Genomic DNA, 13,382 nt, shown 5'->3' with positions numbered 1-13,382 from the left:
AATTTCAGCCCATAATCTTTACTTTACTGTTTCACATGACAGCACAGGCAAGTTTGGTGCGGCCTTCTAAGTCCCTGTCTACCACTGATGATTAAAAAAAATGTACAGACCTAAAATTCCCATTGTCTAGCTTTGACCCCAGAACTACTTTTAAAGTCAAAATAAAACCAGTTTGGGCGACCTAAATCCCCTTTGGCATGGTGACAGTCCTAAAGTGGGAGTGGCATATATCTAAACTGTAAAGGAAATTTCCACTGGTAATGATCCAAAAGCCTGGTATAGTATTACCAATCTCAGCCTTACTCATTGGTATGTAGTGATTTCACAAGGAATAGATTGCAACATTGCTTTACAGTAAAAGCAAAACTGAGCCTTTGACAGTTTTCTGCATTAGATCCAGGGGGTCTGTAATGAAAGGCTTGATTCTACCTTTCTCAGTGCTTCTTTAAATAATGTGTGATCCTTCCTAACAGGCCAGGTTCTGTTGTCAGTGTGTAGGTGGGAGAGTGTTCCTCCTGTACTTGGGTTAGGCATGTTGCAATATAAAAAAATCCTTAAGAGGTTCAGTCTAAATAAAACCTTTTGAACAAAATAAATGGCATAGCTTGCTGTTTTAGATCGATCGATCGATTGATAGTACGTTCCTCTTCCTTATTCTTTTCTTTTTATGTGTCCTGATTTCTAAACATTTATTACAAACATGGGTTTCCAAGTCAGGCTTTTTTCTGTTTTCCCCAAAGTATTCTGAATACTGGCGGAGACGTCCTCGGACAAGCGCTGGCTCTTCAGCTTTGAAACGGAGATGAGCACTGGCCCCTAGAGTCGGAAACGACTAGCACGCATGTGCAGGGGAACCTTTACCTTAACATCAAAACACCCAGAACATCTCTTAAATTAGATTAGAAAACCTTTATTGTCATTTTTTCCTGTGGGCACAATAGCACACATTAAAAATGAAATTTAGTTGCCTGCTCTCAAAGTGTACACATACATAACACACATTTAAACATACTATATACAACATATGTATAGACCTACACCCTTACATATATGTAATATATAAATATTAGTCACTGTCCATCTTGAGCACATAATGAAAGGAGGAAGTTTTAGAGTTCACAAGGTTAATACTGTATGGAACAAAGCTGTGACTGAATCTGGATGTTCTGCTTCAGATACCACGGAGCCCCCTCCCCCCAGAAGGTAACAAGGAAAACAGGTCGTGAAGAGGATGTGTTGTGACCCAGACAATCTTGTGGACCCTGCTCAAGCATCACTTATGTGCTATGTCCTGGATGGAACTGCCAATGATCTTTTCAGCCATCCTCACCACTCTCCGCACCGCCTTCCTGTCTGAAGCAGTGATGCTTCAAAACCAGACTGTGATACTGTATGACAGGATGCTCTTGATCTTAAGGATGACGTTAAAATGAAAGAGGTTTTTTTATTGCATGAGTTAAACCATCTCAGAATAGTGGTAATGGGAATAGGGAGTTTATTTTGGTGCAACAGAAACCTGAAAACCTGGTTATTCGAGCTTGCCGGCCTGGACTGAGGGATTGGGGTTTTAAATTTCATAATTTAATTTATTTTGTTTGGGGCTAAATTTAATTTAATCTATTTTTAACTTTTGTATGTTATATTTTAATTGCCCTGTACACTGCCTTGAGTCCCTCGGGAGAAGGGCGGTATATAAATCTAATAAATAAATAAATAAATAAATAAGTATTACGACCAAGGTATCACACACAGTAGTTTATATAACACGTTCAAGCCGCAATTCTTCTTTTTTGTTTCCACTTCGGACAGGTTGAATTCTGATTCCTGAGGAAACAGAAGTATCTTCCCTGCCAGTTAACACTCAATATCCTCATGCAAATCCTTTTCCTCACCCTCTTCTGTCTAAACTGAGGATGTGGATTCCATCATAGCTCGAGTTTTTGCTTTCCAATTTCAGACGGAGATGGGCTCATTCCGAAAGCCCCGGCCACGTTTCATGAGCTCCCCGGTGCTGAGTGATTTGCCGCGATTCCTGGCAGCTCGGCAATCTCTGCAGTTCAGATCTAACTCTGCCTGGAACAGGTGAGAAACATCCTATCAATGTATACAGTATCTGATGTCTTGAGACTTGGATTTAGAGGGAAAAGTTGCTACAGAGTGTGCAGGGACTCTCACACGGCACCTATCAATAGTTCCTTAAAGCAGTGAGGTGTCTTTCAGGGATGGTGTGGTTGTCCTTTGTAGCTGCAGCAGATCCTGGGAAAAGATGCGTTTAGTATAAGGAATTGTCCACAGGGATTATGTGTGCACTCAATAAAACATTTTCCCTTTGACCCAAAGCACTGGAGAGCCCTATTATGCCTTTTAATACCTTTCTTCCAGCATTACTGGATTTCTCCATGTGTTTGAATTCACAAAGTATCCATGCAATTCTGTGGATATCTCATTAATTGTACATATCTTGTGGGAGTAGAACATTTTTCTGCTTTGGTGTGCAAAGGAAAATAGTTTGGATTAAATCTGGTTTAAACTTTTCTCAAATGCCTCAAGTGAATAAGTGAGTAAACCTGAGTAATTTGTCTGTTTTTGTGAGATAAGATGTTGTGAGAATTAATAATATCCTGGCAGGGATTGTTTCACACTAGAGAGCTTTCTGTGTAGGTGTGTCTAGATGATTTTAAAGTGTGGTTACAAAAAATGTCTTGGAGTATGTATTTCCAGATGATTTGATGGCTACAGTTAATTCTACTTTTATTGCTTGGTTAACCTGTCATGTTATGGTTTAAAGTTCTGCTAAGAAGCAAAAGTTCCTAACATAGTTTGTTGATTCAGATGTAGTGGTTATCAAAGTATAGATTTAGAGAGAAGAAAGTGAGCTCCCTCAAGGGCATTTGTCATAGTATCAAACAGTGATTCTATGCTGTACAAGTAGTCCTCTAGTTATGACACAATTGGGTCCAGAATCTTAGTCATTAAATGAAATGGTCATTAAGCAAGATGACATTTCACTCAATGACCCCAATCTCAACTCTCCCATTGTAGTTGTTAAGCATACAGTATGTGCAAGTCGTTAAGTAGCATGCTGGGGATAGGGCCTGGGCTTCAAACCCAGACCCTCTCTCTGCCCTACCATGCCCAGGTCCATTTACTTTTTGCATTCTGCAGCTGCTGATTATTGAGGCACTTGCTCCATCCTACAAACAGGCCCCATTCTTGTGATGGTTCAGAAGGCTCCTTCTACAAATTGCACAGTTTGGAGAAGGGACCCTCTAAGTGACCATGAGAACAATGGCATTTGTTGGCCCTTTTGCCAGGTTTGAGATCTATTCCTCCAGTACATGCATGGATTTTCCCTCCCCCTATGGAGGGAAGGGGAAACCCCTTGGTGCACTGGGGGAACAAACCTCAAATTCTCCATCCCCTTTGCTTATCATTCCCTGCTGGCTTCCCCACTGACTTTCTGGGGAAACCAACAGAGAAGATTGCAAATTATAATCACATGACGGCAGGACAGTTGACATATGTTTGTAAATGCGAACAGATTACCCAAAGCCTGAAATGCAGTAATGTGACTGCAGGGAGGGGGATTGCCAACCCATTGTAAATGCACTTATTAAATTACCCTAAGTTGAGGACTGCCTCTATGTGAATTATCAGGAGATCAGTAACTAGAAACACAGCCTATTTAAATGCCTGCAGTTAATGGTGCAGAGAGCATTTGCAAATTGCTGCAGACAGCAGTGATTGATTCTGCTTTCATTTCCCCCTCAATCCACATGGTCCTAGCTGAGGACTGTGATTGGTTTGAAAGTGGATAGTTTGTACAAATATATTTATATATAACTGTATTAGGTGAAAGAACTGGTAAAAATGTCTTTATTTTCTTGAATTCTGTTATCTTAGAAAACATTTTTTCATGTTTCATGGGGTGGGGGGGAAACCCTGGATTAATTCAGTGACTGTTCCATAGTGATTTGGCCATGCACTCCTACAGAGACAAGTTTTTGCATCTTGTGAAACATACACCACTCTGCCTGCCTCTTCTTTTTTTCTTTTATAAGACAGTATTCTTTTGCGGAAGACAGTATTCTTTTGCGGCATGCAGTGAAGCAAACTGTGTTTAATCTCTGGCCTTTGTGTAAGCCTGGAGAAGTCAGAATGCACAACAGTCAACATTTCCCAAGTGATTTTTGTTTCCAAAGGAGATAATGCAAAAGTCAAGGCAGTGCTCTGAATAAGAGCTGCAAAAGGGCAGAAAGAAACAGTGGTGTACTTAATTTTGGCTAGCACCTTCCTGTATTAGTCTCTTGATATCTGTACAATTATATTTCTCTCCACAGCCATGGGCAAAGGAGCCTAATGATCCCATGGGGGGTGGGTGGGGGTGGAATGCAGAAGTCATTTAAGGGCAATTAATCTTCTACTCTACTCACCAATATATTTACACAGTTCTTGACTGCAGTTTCATTGCTTTGTGTAAATCAGGCTAGGACATTCATTATTTATGACTCCCCTAACCTTCTCCTTCTGTTTGGCAGTGTTCAAACAGCAGTGATCAATGTGTTCAAAGGGGGAAGCTTGCAAAACAATGAACTCTACATCCTCAATGAAAATGTCAGGTATGTGGCTTTAACTGAACTGGATTCAACAGCCTTCCCAAGTTGGGGCAAATGTAATGCTGAGAGCTTTGTGCCTCAGTAGTAGCTGGTGCCTTGGATTCCTAATATGCTTCTTCTTTTTTTTTTTTTTTATTGAAAAGTTTTAAAAATACAGTTTTCCTTTAAAAAACCCCCTTCCCCCTCCCTACCTCCCCTCCCTACCTCCCCCCTTCCCCCCCCTCCCCCCCTCCCTCCTCCCCCCCCACCTCCCCCTAACCCCCCTCCCCCCCCCGGACTTCCCAGAGCTAAATACAAGGTATATATATATAAAAAGGCAATCATAAACAACCATATACTAACAACTATAAATTCTAAAATCCATCACTCTCTAACTTATATAGGATCAAACAAAACTTAGCATTATTAAATATATATAGAAGACAAAATAAAAAAAGAAAAAAGAAAACGAAAGAAGACTTATTCAAATGCTAGATAAAACTTCTTGACCCTATACTTATTCTGGATAAACTCAATCCATTTTCTCCATTCCATAATATAATGTTCTTGCGAGTAATCTTTCAAATAGGCCGAAATCTTCGCCATCTCTGCCAAGTCGGAAACCTTTAAAATCCACTCTTGTATAGTCGGCAGTTCCTCTTTCTTCCAATATTGACCTATCAAAAGTCTTGCTGCCGTAACTAAATTCAACATCAACTTAGAGTCCACAACTGTAGCGTCAACAATTATTCCCAACAAAAAAAATTGCGGACAAAACTTTATCCTCCGTTTAAAAATCTTCTGCATATTCCACCAGACTTTTATCCAAAAAGCCTTGACCTTTTTACATGTCCACCATATGTGAAAATATGTTGCCTCTTCATCACCACACCTCCAACATTTAGGCTGATAATTCGGATACATACTTGCAAGCTTTTTAGGATCTAGATGCCATCTATAAAACATTTTGTAAAAGTTCTCTCTTAAACTTTGAGCTTGAGTGAATTTTACATTCCTCACCCAGATCTTTTCCCACGTGTCCATTGTAATAACTTCCTGAATGTTTTGGGCCCATTTTATCATACAATCCTTAACAAGCTCTGTTTCTGAATCGATCTCTATCAATGCAAGATATATCCGTTTAATATGTGCTGGTCCTTGATTTCTAATTTGCTTTATCAAATTTTCATCAGTCGTTGCAAATCCATTTTTTTGGTCTTCTTTCCACCTGGCCTGTAACTGAATATATTGAAACCAAGTCTGAACAACCTTCTCTTCTCGCAAGAAACTATATGATTTCAAGCACCAAATATTCCTTTCCAAACTTAAAATTTCCTTGTAAGTAGTCTCATCATGTTTGAAACCAGCATGTATATTTTCTATTGCGTGTTTTGGGATTGCCCACAATGGTATCTTGCTGCTTAACTTATGTCTATACTTCTTCCAAACTCTCAGCAATGCCTGTCTTAAAATATGCATCCTAAACACAGTATCTACCTTCTTATCATACAACAAATATGCATGCCAGCCAAACAACAGATCATGGCCCTCAAGATTTAATAACCTCGATTGTGTCAAATTAATCCAATCACTTATTCCTACTAGTGCAGCAGCTTCATAATATAATTTAAAATTAGGCATTTTAAGGCCACCTCTCTCACGAGTATCCTGCATAATCTTAAGTTTAACTCGTGGCTTTTTCCCTGCCCACACAAATTTATTGATACCACGCTGCCATTCCTCCAAGTTAGAGTCTTTCTTAAGAATCGGTATCATTTGAAATAAGAATAAAAATTTGGGCAGGACATTCATTTTCACTGCTGCAATCCGTCCCAACAAAGACAATTGCAATTTTTCCCAACTCTCCAGTTCTTTTTGAATTTTCCCCCATAACTTTTCATAATTATTTTTATATAGCTTTGTATTAGAGGGCGACAAAATCACCCCCAAATATTTAACCCTTTTAACAATCTCAAATCCAGTTAATCCTTCTAAGAGAGCCTTCTGCGAAACTGTCATATTTCTAGCCAAAATTTTAGTTTTCTGTATATTTACTTTAAATCCAGAAACCTTCCCATATTGTGTTATTATCTCCATCAGGTCCACAACAGAGTTCTCTGGCTGGGTCACTGTAACAACCAGATCATCTGCAAATGCTCTCAATCTGTAATCCTGATCTCCGACTTGTATCCCCTTAATTTTTTCCGAATTCCGAATCTTAACCAATAGTATCTCTAATGTTAATATAAATAACAAGGGCGATAGCGGACAGCCTTGCCTTGTGCCCTTCTCAATATTACATACTGTTGTCAAACTATTGTTAACTATAATTCGGGCAGTTTGTTTTTGGTATAATGCCCTAATCGGTTGTAAAAAATTTTCCCCAAAATCCATTTTGTCTAAAACTTTCAACAAAAATTGCCAGTTCAATTGATCAAAAGCCTTTTCAGCATCTAAAAAGATTAGCGCAGCAGAGATCTGGTTGTGCCTTTCCAAAAACTCTAACACATCAACTATATGTCTCACATTGGTTTTCATTTGTCTTCCACTAATAAACCCCGTTTGGTCCCCATGAATCACCTGTTGCAGAACCCTCATCAGTCTATTAGCCAAAACCTTAGCAAATATCTTATAATCTGTATTTAAAAGCGATATCGGTCTGTAATTTTTAACTAAAGTAGCATCCTGGTCTTCCTTCGGAATCAAAGAGATAAAAGCTGTTCTCCAAGACGGGGGCACCTTTCCCCCCCTCTGGATTGTCTGGAACAGTTCCTTTAACGGTTTTATCATCTCTAATTGTAAGTTTTTATAATAGGCCGCAGTCAAGCCATCAGTGCCTGGTGCTTTATCCACCTTCAGTTCCTTAATAGCTGTAAAAATTTCTTCTTCTGTAATCAGTTGGTTAATCCCCTCTTTTTGTACTTGCGTAAGAACCGGGATGCTAGCCTTCTCCAAATACGTATCAATATCTTTTGCATTAATGTCCTCTTTAGTATATAATTTCGAATAAAAATCCACAAAGGCATCCTTAATAAGATTCTGTTGATACACAACCCTTCCTTTATGCTCAATCTTATCTATATTAGATGCCCTTTGTTTTTTCCTCAGTCTATAAGCCAACCATCTGCCTGGCTTATTAGCATTGCAAAAAGTATTATGCCTAGCAAACCGCAGATTGGTCGCCACTTGATCAGCCATTAATTTATCAAATTGTCCTAATATGCTTCTTTTATTGGCATAGTAAAGGAGACTGAACCATGGACTCTTTTTATGATGCTAGAGCAGTGCAGAAATTCATAAGAAGAAAAAAAAATCATATATCAATGATTTCACATGGGAAGCAGGAGAACGGATTTAGGTCCTTCTTCCTCTTGTTACCAGATGATTTCTTGCAGTAGTAGTAGTAGTAGTAGTAGTAGTAGTAGTAGTAGTAGTAGTAATAGTAAAGGATGGTTGAGATCAGAACTTGGCCTGGCTCTTCCTCCAGCAAATTCTTTATATGCCGCAATCATAGTTAAGAAGTGGCTGGGAAACTGTCACCTGTAAGAATGGCTTATTGGTGGTTGGCTGTGTTGTTGTTGATGTGGTAGATACATGTGCTTCACATTTTTAGTGTACAGAGCAATGATGCTATGTGGTAGAGCCAGGGATTTTTTTTTTCTCTTGATTTTTTGCAAAAGTTTGAGGGGTTTTCTTTCCCTATCATTGTTCTTCTGCAATAATATATATGTGGTCAGAAATGAGTAAACTTGCACTTTCTGGGGCAAAGATTTAATCGAGGGTGAGAAAGGCTCTATTTGGTTTTCTCTGCTTTGTTGCTTTGTAAGTTGATAGTCTAAAAAAGTGGCAGCATAGAAGAAAACTAGCCACGAACAGGGTTTCCTCCTCAGACAGGTTTCTCTCTCTATGCCCAGCTTTTTCTTTAAAAAAAAAAGTTGTGAGGTGTTACTGATGGTTGGTGTTTTTGGAAATGGGATGCAGTAGTTCTGCTCTTCGAAAGCTGAATGAAATCATATTTGGGTACTCAATTTGTGTGTATGAAAGAGAAGATGTGAAAAAGAAGGTGTGTCAGAGAGATCACTATGCAGTAGGTATTAGAATATTGCTAGATTTCAGTGTTCAGTTGGGAAAATCTTTGTGAGTCCCAGAAGTTTGGATAATGATGAAAACAGGCACGCAGTGATCATGCAATGAATTTATTTGAACAGTCTGGTCAGATATATGAGCATAAAAAAGATTAATGTCTTGATGGAGCTTGTTTGGTTGTGGTGGTTAAGGCGCCAGATTAGGAACCAGGAGACCATGAGTTCTTCAAACCTTAGGCACAAAGCCAGCTGGGTGACCTTGAGCAACTCATTCTCTCTCAGCCCTAGGAAGGAGGTAATGGCAAGCCACTTTTGAAAACTTTGCCAAGAATACTGCAGGGACTTGTCCAAGTAGTTATCGAGAATCAACAATGACTTAAGACACCAACCCCCCCCCCCAAAAAAAAACCCCAAATACAAAGGCATGGCAATAGGTAAGAGTTTTAGGAAATGCAAACAAATGTCAGTTTGATTATAGCTTCAAATTTGATAATCACATAGAATGATCTCCTTTTTTTTTCTTTTTCACTTCATGGCCTTTTCTCCTTCAACTCCATGAACTTGTTTGAACATTGTCAATGTCGAGAAAGCTGAAATGTTTTGACAAAGGGTTATCAGTATCCTCCATGCTTCTGATTGATATGTGCTCAGCGAGTTAATTAAGAACAGAGCTCTGACATTTTCTCCAGTAGCACAGATTTATGTGACTGATTTGAAAACATCTGTTTAAAGCGTGCAGTTTTGGCCATACGATCTTGCTTTGAAAGCAGGATGAACCTGCTTTTTGTATCTTCTCAGTAAGATATAGTTCTTCATGCTCTGGCAAATAAGGTTTGTAAGTTTCTTCTGAAATCAGATTCCCCCCACCCCTCTTTTCATGCTTATGGATGAAAATCTTACTGCTTTAATGCATCCTTTAAATAAGAAGTTTGGAAAGGATTGTTGTTAATTAGCAGTACATTCATTTTGTTCTTTGTAAAGGCAATATTTGTTTCTCCAGCTATGCAACTGCCTTCCATGTATATAAGCAAATGCATATAACTAGCTTGCTTGTGTATAACCAGAAGAGCCAGAAATTTCAATTGGATCAATCAGCTGTCAACAAAACCACCAATTACACCTATTTTAGCATAATTTCCAGAAGGATAAATGTATTGGTACATCACAGCAAATTTATGTATTTCATTTTGAAGACAAATGAATTTTGTTAATGTGGATTAAAGTTCACTTGATGCATTGACTAAATTGGACTCCAGTTCACATAATCCTTCATTTAATAAAGCTTACTTTGGAAGGATGCCTGATTAGGTTTGTTCAATGGATTGGTTAATTGCTGGAGTGAGAAAATGAATAGCAAATGTATTGGGCGAATGCCTGGAAGATTTTGACCATACAGGATTAGGGAAGGAATTGGTGATTTTATTTTACATTTCAGAGCACAAGCTCAGAAAGAAAATTTGTTAGTTCAACAAATGGGATAATTTAAAAAAGGAGGAAAGAAATAATATTGGTGAAGAATGGTTGCCCATAATTTGAGAAGCTCTATGGGGTAAAAATTGAGGACAGGAATTCAGAATTCGTACAAATCTCATGTACTGAATTAATGTTGGTACTATAAAATACTGGGTGCAGCAAGGAGAAAAGTGATGTCAGAACAGAGTCTCAGCTTCATGACACATGGTAATGGGGAGGTTGTGTCATAGTAGTAATGTACACTACTGCAAAATATTTTTTTAAATTATTATTTTGAAATCATAGATGGGGTTTATTTGAGAGTGTCATGGTTTTTGGTTCATCCTCAGCTTTAATTTCAGTATTCAAAATTAGTTATACCTCAATTCTAATTGAAAATATTCAGATTTAAAAAAGCAATATTATAGTGATTTACTTGTTGAAATTGGAATTGTATAATGTTTGTCATTAATCAGGAAATGACAAAGGTTTTCTGTACTTGAATGTTGCTGAAAATATCTCTTCTGGCATGGTGACTGAACTTTGTCTTACAGAATTTTGTAAGGTTTGAAATGGTTTCCTCATGATTATTAGGCATTAAATGTGTGTGGGATGGGACATCAAAGCATTATTATTATTATTATTATTATTATTATTATTATTATTATTATTATTATTATTATTATTATTATTATTTATTTTAATTCCATTTATATCCCGCCCTTCTCCGACGACTCAGGGCGGCTTACAAGTTTAGCAATATGAGATAACCTGTCTGGAAAGAGTAGAAACTTTGGTTTTGCTTTGCTTTCCGGCCCACTCAAAAATATCTAGGCCAAGTAAGGTCTTACCTTCTTTAGTAATTGAACTTGTTCTTGCTTGATGGGAATTAATGAAGACTAAGGTCTTTTGCTATAAACTTTGTCTCATACAAAGTTGTATTTCTAATCCAGACAGTTAACGTGCTACAAGGAATGCATTGTCAGAATGTGATTCTAAATCATTCATGCAAGTGGGATAAACCAGATTAAAAACAAATGAAGCCAGCTTTGGTTAAATTTAATGTTATACTGGCTACAGTAACAGTTTGGTGTTCCACCAACTTAGGACTCTTTGTCTGCTATCAAATGTATCATGGGTAAGCATGAAAGAAATACAATTACTCAGTACATAAATGCCTCAAAGTATCTTGTTAGTCACCTATGTATTGTAGAGTTCAGTAAATATCTATTTTTATTACTATTTTCTGGAAGTGTTTTCATGATAAGTGATCCATTTCTTTCCAGGCAATTGTTGAAGAGTGAGCTGGGATCCTTCATCACAGACTATTTTCAGGTAACATTTAGTCCTTAAGTGGATAGATGAAAGAATAAAATTGGACTATCTTTTGGTTCAGTCTGTATGCTGGCTTTCTTTTTTCTTGCCCTTTTTAAGTAGCTGCAAGTTCTTGAATTTTGAGTAGAAAGCTGGAAAGCGTTTTGAACAACATAGCATGATAACAAAGGGTAAAACAACATTGGGACAACCTTATTCGCAAAACTGCAAATTGATAAAGTCAGTATTTCTTTTTTGAAATGATAGGATTGTATTACATAAAAACACCCCATTTAAGTGGATAATACTATGAGGACAATTCTTTTTCTTTAAAAACTCTTGAACAATTGGAAAGTGGGTTTCAGGAAAAGGGTCATAACTAGGGAATTTTCTCTGTTTTTGGCCTCAAAATCTTTCTGCTTAAGTTACAATGGTCACAACTAACGTTTCTCTTCTCCATATTCCCCTCATCATTCTCATTGCAAAACTTATAAGTGGAAAGGTACTTCAATGCCTTATGAACATTTAGGTTAAATAATATACCCAATATCTTTTTAGATAATGTCTGGATAATTAATCCAAGATTACCAGGCTCCTCTAGAAGACACTGGAGCACCTTAAAACATTATAAAATTAAAAAGAATAAAGAGATTTGATAATAAGGCACCATGAAGAAGTTTCCACAATCAGTCTTTGAAGATATTCCACCTTTCCATAAATACTCAACTGATGGCTTAATACTTCCTAATCAGAAATACTTTATGTTGTTTCTTGTACCATAGGGTTAATGTATATCTTCATATTGATTTAAGATGACTTCAGCGGTCACTGAGAAGTGACCATCTTTGAGAACAGCTTCTTTTGATGAGTTTTCCTCCTTAGGAATTCATGCTATGATGCTTAGCCTTCCCCACCTCTTCAGAAAAGGCTACCTAAGCAATGACATAACATGTGCAGTGCAAATTCCCATTCTTGGCAATTAAATGTGGAATGCATGTTAGATAAGCTGTCAACCCACATAGTTCCAGCATGCTTTAAAATATGTTGTGGTTGTGGCTTTGAAACAGTGAGCAGAACTCTCATTTATTAAGCCTTTCAGGGAATGTAGCATTGCTGTTTGAAATCTGAATAGTCTGCAGAGCAACAATAATTCAAACACTGGAAGTGAGGAAAGGCATGAGTCAGAGTGAAATTATTATGTACCTTTTAACTGATAAACAGCCCTTAAAGATCTTATATTTAACCACAGAAAATGTTTGGGTCTTGTTATCTGTAAGAGTCCAAAAAAATGTCTGCACAAATTCATGGCTGTAGAAAACAGCTTCATTAGTGAAAATGAAACTTCTGAAACCAAATTATGAATAGGATGTTTCTTTTGCCCACCTCTGTATTGGGAACTTGTTAGATTTCCCAGAAGTAGCCACAAGGATTTCTAAAAAGGCAGACAAAACCTATAATTTATTCTTTATCCTCAATTTCAGAGTACACTATTAAAATGCATTTCTTTTTTTTTATTATTATTAAAAAGTTTTACAAAACTTTTTTTTACAAAACATCCCCAAAACCCACCCACCCCAACCCCCCCCTCCCCCCCACTTCCCAGAGCTGAACACAGGGTCATAAATATAATAATCATATTCTAACTAAAATTATCCATTATAAAATTAACCAAATTCATAATGTGCTTTAACTCTAACATTGATACATTCAAATTATTAGAAACATAATAATAATAACTTAAACAAAATATAATCAATACTAATACTGAAATTAATAAAAATCTAAGATCTACTCATAAGCTAAATGGAACTTTTTAGTCCCATATTTATTCTGAATATAATCTATCCATCTCCTCCAAACTGAAATATATCTTTCTTGCGAATGATCCTTCAAATAAGCAGAAATCTTAGACATTTCTGCAAGATTCGATACCTTA

At 37.3% G+C, this 13,382-nt stretch overlaps 1 protein-coding gene across 1 annotated transcript in view; it reads left to right on the top strand.

Annotated features, from left to right (window-relative positions):
- The window catches only part of PRR5L (proline rich 5 like), an 81,770-nt gene that overhangs the window by 28,375 nt on the left and 40,013 nt on the right, over window positions 1–13,382 (top strand). The window contains exons 3-5 of the mRNA XM_081312643.1: window positions 1,958–2,082; window positions 4,539–4,619; window positions 11,419–11,467. Of these exons, the coding sequence (XP_081168769.1) occupies window positions 1,964–2,082; window positions 4,539–4,619; window positions 11,419–11,467 (249 nt within the window). The 5' untranslated portion in view covers window positions 1,958–1,963. The remainder of the gene's footprint in view (window positions 1–1,957; window positions 2,083–4,538; window positions 4,620–11,418; window positions 11,468–13,382) is intronic.

Source organism: Vipera berus (assembly GCF_964194415.1).
Source record: "Vipera berus genome assembly, chromosome: 1".
In the NCBI taxonomy this organism is placed as follows: domain Eukaryota; kingdom Metazoa; phylum Chordata; class Lepidosauria; order Squamata; family Viperidae; genus Vipera; species Vipera berus.
The sequence above is the reverse complement of the archived record's forward strand: the minus strand, read 5'-3'. Positions and strand labels throughout refer to the sequence as shown.